Below are 11105 nucleotides of genomic sequence, written 5' to 3' on the forward strand. Positions count from 1 at the left end.
GCGGAGGTGGGGTGGTCACAGGGTGGGTGATGCCGTCCGCGCCCGCGTGATGCCACTGGCTGGCGTGACATCGTACCAGATGTGTGACATCACCGCAGGGCGTGCAATGGCCAGCATGACATCACACCAGTGTGCGTGTTGTGGCGTGTGGGCAGGAGACAGCAGGTAATGCTCTGTGGCTGTGAGTTGGGTGGTGTGACATCACTGCTGGGCGTGTGACATCATACAGGTGTGTGTGACATCAGTGCTGGACGTGATTGCAGGTGTGGCATCATACAGGCACGCGTCACGTCCCTGCTGGCTGTGCGATGGCAGGTGTGACATCACGCGGCCGCGCATGATGGCACTGACGGACATGTGACAGCCACCATGACGTCACACAGGCACGAGTCGGACACTGCGAAGCTGCATGTTTGTTGTGACATCATACCACCCAACTCAAGGACCCGGCAGGGCGTGAAATCGTGGTGGGTGACAACACACGCACGCTGTGAGGACACCTCCCCCCCCGATGTGACGTGACATCACAGGGCCGCTCTGACATCACACAGCCACTCTGACGTCACCCGGAGGGACGTGGGACCCGCAGCTCCCGAAATCCCCACAAACTCACCCAAACCCATGGCACTGGACAGCGCGGGCCGGCTTTTAATCAGAAAACCCCTAAAAAAAGTGCGTGTCACCCCTGCTCCGCCCCCCCGGTCTCCCCCCCCCCCCCCCCCCCCCCGCTTATAATGCTCTTTTATGAAAACCCCACGTTTCAACTCATATATATATATAAAAAAAGGACATGCCCCCCCCCTCTGGGCGGGGCTAGGGCTATTTTGGGGTGTTATATTTACAGGGAGACTTGCCCCCCACCCCAAACCCGGGGAACCCCCCAAAACCCGGGGAGGCCCCCCCCCCAAACCTGGGAAACCTCCCACACCCATTAAACAGCGCTGTGACGAGTCCAGCTGCTCGAGGCATCTTTTAAAAAGAAAACCAACCCCAAAAAGGGAAAAAAACACCCCAGAAAATGGGGAGGGGTGTGTGTGCGCTGGATACAGGCACCCCTTTCTTTCTTGGGGTGGTCAGAGGTGGGGTGTCTCACACCAAGGAGCCGGCTCGGCTCTGCGCCGGCACCATGACGGGGACGGCGCCCGCCCGTGCCAAGCTGGAGGGGGGCAACGACCCTGGGGGGGCGGCTGGATCCTGGCAGCACCGGGGGCCCCCGTTAATAGCGGGGGGTGAGAGGCTGGGTGTGCGTCCCCCTGCTCGCGGCGGGGGTCCCCGGTAGCTGCCGGTAGTGGTGAGGATGGAGGCGGTGTCGGAAGGGGGTCTGGCCCTGTACGGTTTCTCCCGGGTGCCGCCGATGGAGGACAAGGTGCTGGTTTTGGAGATGGTGTCCGAAGCGGGGCTCCTCGCCCACGACGGGGTTTTGGGGGCCACGGCGTCTTCCCTGCCGAGAGGGAACAGTGTCGGAGAGATCGGCACTGGGAAACCCCTGCCCGCCACAAAGCAACGGGGCCCCCAAGGTTGTGCAGAGCTCCTGGGGCCCAAAACAGGGGGGGGGGCAAGAGGGAAAGGCGGGGAAACACAGGTGGAAAATGCCCTTGTTAACTCTGAAACCTAATGATGGCTGGCCAGAGAGGGAAACATCCTCCCCTGCTCCTCATAATTCTAAAACCCAATGATGACTGGCCAGAGAGGGAAATCTCCTCCCTCGCTGTTAACTCTGAAACTAGTGATGGCTGGCCAGAGGTGGAAAGTTTCTGCTCCCCCGTTAACCCTGAAACCGAGCGATGACAACTTGAACCTCCTCCACGGGAGGGGAGCCTCACTTGATCTCATTGGCTGCCTCCTCCTGGCTGTCACGTTTCTTCCTCCGGTAGCCAACGACCCGCTGGGCGAAGAAGACGACTATGGCGAGGGCACCCAGGGAGCCCAGCACGGCGCCAGCGATGACGGCTTTGGTGCTAGCTGCTGGAGAGAGACAGAGAGGTGGCGGGGTGGGGCAGGGTTCGCCTCCCCCCTTACTGCCACGGGGACCCCACGGGGACCTCACAGGGACCGCGTCCCCCCGCGCCCCGGCCCTGTGGACACGTACTCACTTGAGTGCACCTCCAGGACAATGCTGCACTCGGCCGAACCTGCTCGGTTTTCGGCTACGCAGACGTAGAGACCCGACATGTCCAGGGTGAGGTTGGTCAGTTTGAGGGTGCCCCTGGCCCGGTCTGAGGGCGAGAAATTTGGGTGCTGCCCCACGACCGCCCTCCCGCACCCCCAAACTCCTTGCGCGGGGGAGAAGGGGGCAGAGTTAAGAGGGTATCGCCCTGCCTGGGCGTCGGGGAGCACCTTACCCTGGGCAGGGGGGAAGAAGACCTGCAGGGCGGGGGCTGTGCGGTGCCACTGGTACGCGGGCGAGGGCTTCCCCTTGGCGGAGGCGCAGCTCAGCGTCACGTTGGCTCCCACGACGGGGTTGCCGTGCAGCTGGCAGGAGGGGGCGGCCGGCGGCACTGCGGGCACCGCCGTGAACCCCGAGGGACGTCACGTTGCGGGGGGGCAGGCGGGGGGGGGGGAGCAGAGGGAGTCGGGGTGAGCGGCGGAGCCTTACCCAGGACAGTGAGGTTGATGACACCGATGTTCTTGCCTGTGCTGGTGTCGTCGTCCACCACGTTAACGGTGCACATGTACTGACCGGAGTCGCGCTCCCGTGTGGCGTTGATGAGCACCGAGATGTTGTGGGTGAGGACAGGGTACAGGAACCCCACGCGGGGCTTCAGCTCCGTCTCCTCTACCTTCACCACCCCGTCCAGGTAGGTCAGGATCTGCAGCAGGGGGAGGGGGGGAACGCCCGCTCAAGCACCTCTGGCTGGGACGGCAGGAGAGGAAAACCCTCCCCCCCAGCCCTGAGTTCCACATTTTGGGGAGCAGCAGTTGCTGTGTGAGTCCCTGCTCCAGCCTCACCTGCCCTGAGCTTCCACAGCACGGGAACTGTGGGCATCCCCCCGTCACAGGCACCATGATCAACCCCCCCATCGTGGGGATCCCCCCATCATGGGCACCACAAGCAACTGTCCCACCATGAGCATCTCCCCACTATGGGCACCATGAGCATCCTCCTTCCAAGGGCATCCCCTATCTTGGGCATCTCCCCGCCGTGGGCACCACAAGCAACTGCCCCACCAGGAGTATCTCCCCACTGTGGGTACCAGGAGCAGCTTCTCATCATTGGCACCAGGATCATTCCCCCATCGTGGGCATCTCCCCATGGTGAGCACCTCCCCTTCGTAGACATCTCCCAACAGTAGGCACCATGGGCGCCATCGTGGGCCCCACCCTACCGTGGGCACCCCAAGCACCTCCCCATCGCAGGCACCACGGGCGTGACATCATTGTGGACACCTACGCGTCACCATAAGCATCCCTCCATCGCGGGCACCTCCCCACGGTGGGCCTCATGAGCCTCCCCCCACCACGGCCACATCCCTCGCCTGCCACATCCCCTCCCCACCGCTCACCTGGAAGGGGTCAGCATCTTCCTTATCCAGCAGCCAGGTGACGTAGGGCTTCTTCTGGGAGCGGCTGGTGTACCAAGCCGGCAGCACCACTTGCTGTCCCTCCACAGAGAAGACCGAGCCCATCCCCACATGCACCTCTAGCATGGCTGAGGAGACACCTGCCCACAGCCAGAGAGGGAAGAAAACGGGATGTGACTCAATGCCAGGTGCCATTTTTCCATCAAAACCCACAGACTGTTTGAAAAACCTCCCCGTTCCCAAGGGAAAGGCCAACAATCGCGGGTTATCGCCCGGAGGTTGGGCCAGGAGGACGTTTCTCCTCCTTCCCCAACATGGGAAGGGCTTTCCGGCTGCTCCGGAGGATGCGAGACAATGCCATTCCCTCCCACCCCCATTTCCCCCCTGGCCCAGATGGGAATGATCCCCCCCCTCACAGGGGACTGCCTCCCCTCCCCATGGGCTCCAGTGCCCAGACACCCTCCTTCAGCTGAGTATTGGGGTACCCCCCCCAACCCTAATGCTGCACCAGATCCTCCACCCCATGGGGTTGTTTTTTTTTGGGGGGGGGCACCCATATGCACCCCACCTGCCCTCCCCATCATCCCAGCATCCCCCCCTTTTTGCTGCCAGTGCTAAACGGGGGTAATTCACGGGTGGCCTTCCCTGAACCCCACATCCCACCCCAAATACCCCATCCCCGCGTCCCCTGCATCCCAGTATCCCCCAGAGCCCCACTGGGAGGAGGCACTGGGACACAAGCTGGTACCACGGACCAGGGAAGGATGCTTGGCTCTGACGGGGAAGATTATTCCCCAGCTTTGCCCGTAAGGCTCAGCCAGCAAATTAATCGGCTCAGGCGAGGCCGGGTTTGTGCCGGGGATATATTTTTTTTCTCCCCGGGGGAACGGCACCGAGGCCCCGCGTCCCGGCGGCTCCGTCCTGGCATCCCACCCATCGATCCGTGTCCCCGGCCGGCCCCGCTCCTGCCAGCGCCCCAGGGATGCTCCGGATCGGGATGCGGGGTTGGGGCGGGGGGGAAGAGCGACGCTACCCTCGCCGCCACTTGGGATTTGGGGAAAAAAAACCCAAGATCCTTGGGTTTGAAGGATTTAGGGAGCCTCTGACAGCTTCACCCTCTTCCCTATATCTTCAGAGGTTTTAATTTGATTTTTTTTTCCAGGGTGGGCAGAGGAACACAAGGCTCCGGGGGGAGTATTTTTAGCCTCCTCCCTGCATCCGTTCATCCCCCCTCCCGGCAAGGCATTGGTGCGGTTTCCGGACGGAGCCTTCCAGCTCCAGGCAGGAAACTCTGCTCCGACCGATAAGTCTTCCCAAGAATGGGGAGAGAGAGAAAAAAAAATTTTTTAAAAAAATATAATAAACTCAAATTTCCCTTCTCTGGTGAAAGAGCGGGAGAAATTTCAGCCCTGGTCTGGTGCGTAAAAATAGCTGACCCGGGCTAAGAACATAAACCCTTAAGTCCCAGCGAGGGGGGACGGGGGCGGCAGCGGGGAGCCCGTGGCGGGGGCGAAACCACTGCTGCTGGTGGTGTTAATTTATTATTGATAATTATGTTGCGATATGGTGCAGAATAAGATACGTAGTAGGGAAAAAAATGGGCGTTATATTGTAATTCTATGTGGTTATAAAGATAAATGTGTTAGATTTAGAGAGTATGTAAGAAAATGTAGGATAACTAATGATTACGTTGCCATTTCTGTAATAAAATAGATAATAAATAACGTATATTCTATAATAATTGTGTTTTTGTAAGAATGGTGGTAATAGTGGGGAGGTGAGAGTGATAATAGCGATCATCATAATGATAATATTATTAATAATAGTGATGATAGTGATGATAATAATAATGTTAATGTTAATAATAAACACATAATAATAATAAAGTTCATTATGATGCAGATGGCATCATTAAATGACATCACAGCTCCTAAATCCTCCACACATCCTCAACAGCCAGGAAAAATCCAGGGGCTTTTTTACAGCCCCAGCTCTTCCATCATTATAAATATAATTGTGTTAAATTTAGATAATATAGGAAAAAATATTGGATATCCAATAAGTATATTGTCATTTGTATAAGAAAATGGATAAGGTGTAATATATATGATATAATAATTATGAATATGATTATGTTTTTATAAGAATAAGGATAATAGTTAAAATAATTATAAGAGTGATTGTAATAATAATAGTAGTAATAATAGTAACAACAACAACAATAATAATAATAATAGTTCATTAATGATGCAGCCGGCATCATAAAATGACACAACAGCTCCTAACCCTCTGCGCACCCCCACGGTCAGAAAAAATCCAGGTTTTTCAGCCCGGCTCCTCTGCCAGCACCATTTTTGGGGACAAAGAACGGGTGAGGGGTCACAGGGTGCTGCGGGGCCCTGGGGAAATCCAGGCTCCGGAGGGGGAAGAGCTGCTCTGTCACCGGCCAGGGGTTCCCAGCGCACCCCCGGGTGTGAAAACAGCCCCGGCCGTCTCAAGCACAGCAAACCCACCAGCACCCGCCGCAGGCCAGGCTCCCTGTGCGCTCGCCTAGGCATGTTAACTCTGAAACCTAATGATGGCTACTTTAATAGTGCTCTCTGGCCACAGCTTTACTCCATCATCCTTGAACTGTGGCGATGGGAGGTCGCAGCTCCATCGTCTCCCTCCCAGCAGGTCGGGGAGAGGCGGATGGGTCCGGATCTTGAGGTTGCTCGCACCCCAAATCCCCTTTTTCTTGCAGAATTCACCCAAAATTCCTCATCCCGGACAAATTTGACCCTTAAAAGGGCTGGGAGAGCTGGTGCTTGAGCCGAGGGCATGGGACCGAACCCTTTGGCATCAGCTCCGGCTTTAGCCACCTCGCCGCTTCAAATCCTCTAATGCTTTAACCAGATCGAAAAAATTAAGCCGCTCGCGGCGCTCATATGTATCTTGGCGGGGGGAACCTTGGGACCTCCCAGCTGCTGTTTGGGCTGAAAAACCTTGATTTTTTTCCAGCTGCCCCGAGCTAAGCACCTGCCCGGGTGTTTTCCCTCTGCTCCAGGCCATCTGCTGGGATTTTTTCCCTATGGAAAACAATACCTTTAAATGTACCTTTAAAAATACCTTTAATTTTTTTCCCCATGTTAAAAAAACCCCAAACCTTTACATTTACCTTTAAAACCACCTTTAAATTTACCTTTAAAAATACCTTTAGATTATTCCCCCCAGAAAAAAATATCTTTACATTTTTTTCCTCATCGGGAAAAAAAAAATGCCTTTAAACTTATCTTTAAAAATTTTCCCCATGGGAAAAAAAACCCCAAACTTCAAATTTATCTTTAAAACCACCTTTTAATTTTTTTCTCTATGGAAAAAAAGCCACCTTTAAACTTACTTTAAAAATACCTTTAAAATTTCTCCCATGGAAAAAAATATCTTTAAATTTTTTTCCCCATGGAAAAAAAAAAATAACCCTTTAAAAATACCTTTAAATTTTAACCCAGGGGGAAAAAACCCACTTCCAAATCCCCGTGCACCCTCAGCAACCACAATGTTAAACCCCACAACCTGTACGAAACACCCCTCCTCATCTAAAATCGCATTATTTCACCCCAAAAAAGCTGCTTCTCGGCGCAAGGCTCAGCCTGAACCCCCCAAACCAGCCCCGCCCAACCCGATGAGCCATTAACCGCGCGGGGAATTAAAGGCTGGGGGGGCTGGGGTTTGATGACCGACCCGGTGGGATTAAGGCGCCGGAGTCATGTGAAACCCGTCCCCAAATTAAATCGCGAAAGATGAGTTTGGGATTTAAAACACCCAGAGGGAATTTGGGCGGAAAAAAAAGACAGGAAAAAATCCGTAAAATCGTCGGAAAAAGGTCAAGGAGCATCTCGGCGCCGTGACGCAGCCACTGGCCGGGGGTTTTATTATTATTTTTGGGGGATTTTTTCTTTTTTTCCTTTTCTTCCCTTAACTCTGACTATTTATAAATGGAGAGATAGGGGATGCCGGGCCGCGGAGCAACGTCCATTGGGAAAAATCCCCAGCGGCTTTTCTCACGACCCCGGAGCGGGGGGAGCAGCGAGTGCCGTATCCTCCGGAGAGACCAAATTTGGGAAAAAAAAATTAAATAAAATAATAATAATAGTAATACGTGACATCGCTATAGATAGAAATGGGCTCTAACTCCTGGTGGGGGAGGAGGCGGCAATGGGATGGGACAGGAATGGGGTCGGGATGGGATGGGGATGGGATTGGGGTAGGACTGGGGATGGGATGAGGAAGGGATGGGATGGGATTGGGGGGTGAGATTGGGATTTGGGTTGGGATGGGATTCAGGTAGGATTGGGGATGGGATTGGGATCTGAGTGGGGATGGGGTGGGCTTGGGCTGGGGACAGGGATGCCGAGCATCACCCTCCATTTTGCTTTTCCCCATCATGATCCCGTACGGACCCACAGGCTGGGGACGGGACGTCTGAAAGCAAACTTAATGGGAAAAACCCACCTATTTTTGGCTCAAAAAGCTGCTTTTTTGCCGCATTTCTGGGCTTTTGGTGCCTACAGCATCACGCCCCAGGTGTCAGACCTGACATTTTTGTGGGGGATCCCTCACGACCCCGTGCAAATTTCCACTATCAGGATGCGGCGAAGGAGAATCCCGGTGGGATTTAAGGCTGAAGCGACCCCCTCACCTCATCCCAACGCCCTTTGATTAACTTTTATCATCAGAGAAAAAAAAAAAAATCCCAACCCAACCTTTAAGGAGCAAACCCGAGTGGCTCTGGGAGCGGGGACCCCCACCCCACGTCCCGCCGGGGAGGAAATGCTGCTGCCATTGTTTTTGGGGCCGTTTCCTTTCCCCAAAGGCCTCTCCTTCGCCGGGAACGCCAAGGGATGTTTCCCCTCGGAGCATCTGTGGCGTTTCCAAATTTCAAAACAACAAAAAAAAAGAAATAGGGATGGAAGTTTGAGGGAGGGAAGGAGAGAAAAAACCCGGAGACAGAGAGGGGTTGAGACCCATCGCCCCAAAACCAGCTCAGGTGGCCCTAAAGCACCAGTAAACAAGGGAGACGGCAGGTTTTTATCAGTAGGAAAAGAAAATAAATTGGTTTCTTTTTGGTCTTCTTTCTGCCCGATGCCACGTGGGGAGGGGAATTATCGGCTCCAACACATCAGGGTCCCTCCCTGCACGGCGGGGAGGATGGTTTGGGGGTGCTGGAAGGTGCAGCTCTGGGGGGCAAAGTGGCTTTTCCCAGATTTTCCCCTCTCAGGGCACCCTAAAGAGGGGACGGGGATGGATTGGGCCCCTCCAGCACCCACCTGCCCACTGCGGGGGGGGGGGGATTGGGGGTACAGGGTGGGGCCAGTGGGTGCTGTGACCCCCCTAGTATGCCTGAGTCCTACCCAGTGCCCCCCAAAATCTCCCCAGGGTCCTGCCTGGTGGTTCCCAGCTCCCGTATGTCTTGCCGGACCCCCCCCCCCCGGTACCGCCGGGTCCTGCCTGGTGCCCCCCAAAAGCTCCCAAAGGTCCTGCCTGGTGGTCCCCAACTCCGGTACATCTTGCTGGACCCCCCCCCCCCCCGCGCCCCGGTACCGCCGGGTCCTGCCCGGTGCCCCCCAAAAGCTCCCCACATCCCGCCTGCTGTCCCCGCGCGGTTCTCCAGCGTCTCTCCTGGTGCCCCCCGGTACCGCCGGGGTCCTGCCCGGTGTCCCCCCACCCCGGTACCGGCGGGGTCCTGCCCGGTGACCCCCCCGGTACCGCCGGCTCCTACCCGGTGCCCCCCCTGTCTCCCCTGCGCCCTCCCCGCTTCCCCTCTCCGGTCCTCCCCGCCTTGCCCGGTGTCCCCCCGGTCCCCCCGCCCCGGACCCCCCCCCGGTGCCCCCCCCCCCCCCCCGGTGTCACCCCCCCCGGGCTCACCCAGCAGCGCAGCCAGCGCCAGCGCGGTCCGCGGGAGCGCGCCCATGGCCGGAGCCGCCGCCGCAGCAGGTGCCGGGGCCGCGCCTGGGAGGGGGGGGACACAGCGGGGGGGGGGGGCCGGGGGGGGGGAACGGGAGGGGCCCCCCCGCCCCGCAGGTGGGGGCGGGGCCTTCGAGGGGGCGGGGTCTGGGGAAGGGGAGGGGCCTCTTCCCACCCCATGTTGGGGTGTCCCAGCCCCGGGCAGTGACCCCCCAGCGTGGGGGGGGCGGGTCCAAACCAGTCTCCCCCAGCCGTGAACACCAGCCACACACCGACACATTTGCCATGATTTATTAATTAATATTAACCCTAACAATTAATTATAGTTGGGGGGGGGGGGTGGAATGTGGCACTGTAATGTCACCCTCCCCGGGCAGGGGCACACAGGGACCCCCAAACCCTCCCCAGGCATAGCTGCGGAGGGGCACAGAGCACCTCCTCCAGCATCCCTCCCCCTTGGATAAACACATTAAGCCTAAAAAATAAATTTAAAAAGAACACACACAGACCCCACGGCCCCCCCCCCCCCCCAAAAAAAAAAAAAAAAAAGAAAAAAAAAAGAGGCCCTTTTTTTGCCCCTCTGGGTGAAACGCCCTGATTTTAGGGAGTCCCGGGCTGAATCCATGGCGGCTCGGCCGAGGTCATCGCCGTCCGCAGCCCCTCAAAGCACGGAGATGAGTCGGAGCGCTCAGGAACAGGGGCATAGAATTTGCTCTGCAGTTTAAGATAACAGAGTCCTCTAACTGTAATTTGCCTTAGAACCGCACCAGCGAGGGCAAGCGACTTATACAACGCCCCCAAACGTGCGAAGGCTAGATAGGAATCCGAAACCCGGAACGACGAAGGAATCCCCCGGCGTGCACAAGAGGTAAGAGGAAGCGAAAGGGGAGCAGCACGAGGTCGGCGCGAGACCGGGCAGAGCCGACTTTGCGAGTGAAGCCTACGAAAGGTGACAAAGGCAAGGGGAGGAAGACTTGGAGCCTTCATCACCACGAGCACCAGAGGGACCACCCGAAGGTTCCGCGCGTGCGCAGGCAGAAGAATTAAGGGCAGGGAGAAATGCAAATTAATTGAGGGAACCCATCACCATAACGATGTAAGCAGTAGCAGAAACGGCATAAAAAGATGAAAATTGAAACAAGGGGCGTGCGTGCCGTTGGGGGAGCGACCCCCCCCCCGCAGCCGGCGCCGAAATAAACATACCTGCTTTGTAACTCTTTGAGTTGTAGAGTTTGTTCTGCAGATCAGAGATTAGACGTCGGCGCAGGAGGATGAGGAGGAGGAAGGGGGGGGGGAATTAATCTGTCCTCATCCTCATCCCCCCCCCCCCCCCCCTCAGTAAATCCAGCCTGGCTGCTGGGATTGGGGGATCCAGCTGCTTTGGGGGATCGCCCTGGCCCGACCCCACCAGCATCTCCCCTCCTGGGCCCTCTGATGTTTCCCCTCTCCCGACAGAGGCTTTTCTGGGGTCACTCACCCTGTTTTTGGGGCAATTCACCCTATTTCGAGCGCTGGGAGCAGGGCGGGGGTGACCTGCTCCTCCTCTTCCTCGCTCCGTCATCTCAGGGCCAAACCGCAGGCGAAGGCGACGCCCTGCAGCCGGCCGGCGGTCCTCGTGTCTTCAAGGATTTGGGGCGCCTC

The 11105-nt window shown here is 56.8% G+C and overlaps 1 protein-coding gene across 2 annotated transcripts; it reads right to left on the reverse strand.

Moving 5' to 3' along the window:
• Positions 1-957: 957 nt before the first annotated feature.
• On the reverse strand, positions 958-11023 carry ESAM (endothelial cell adhesion molecule). 2 transcript variants are annotated; one of them, XM_075116336.1, is made up of 7 exons: positions 10942-11023; positions 3504-3661; positions 2597-2810; positions 2343-2498; positions 2094-2216; positions 1824-1962; positions 958-1441 (listed from the first exon to the last, which is right to left on the reverse strand). In XM_075116336.1, the coding sequence occupies exons 2-7, from the start codon at positions 3645-3647 to the stop codon at positions 1090-1092; spliced, it is 1128 nt and encodes a 375-aa protein (XP_074972437.1). In that variant the 5' UTR covers positions 3648-3661; positions 10942-11023; the 3' UTR covers positions 958-1089. The 2 variants fall into 2 exon arrangements, with proteins under 2 accessions (XP_074972437.1, XP_074972436.1); XM_075116335.1 differs by lacking the exon at positions 10942-11023 and adding an exon at positions 9426-9527.
• Positions 11024-11105: the final 82 nt, after the last annotated feature.

This window comes from Phalacrocorax aristotelis, chromosome 22 (assembly GCF_949628215.1).
Source record: "Phalacrocorax aristotelis chromosome 22, bGulAri2.1, whole genome shotgun sequence".
Classification (NCBI taxonomy): domain Eukaryota; kingdom Metazoa; phylum Chordata; class Aves; order Suliformes; family Phalacrocoracidae; genus Phalacrocorax; species Phalacrocorax aristotelis.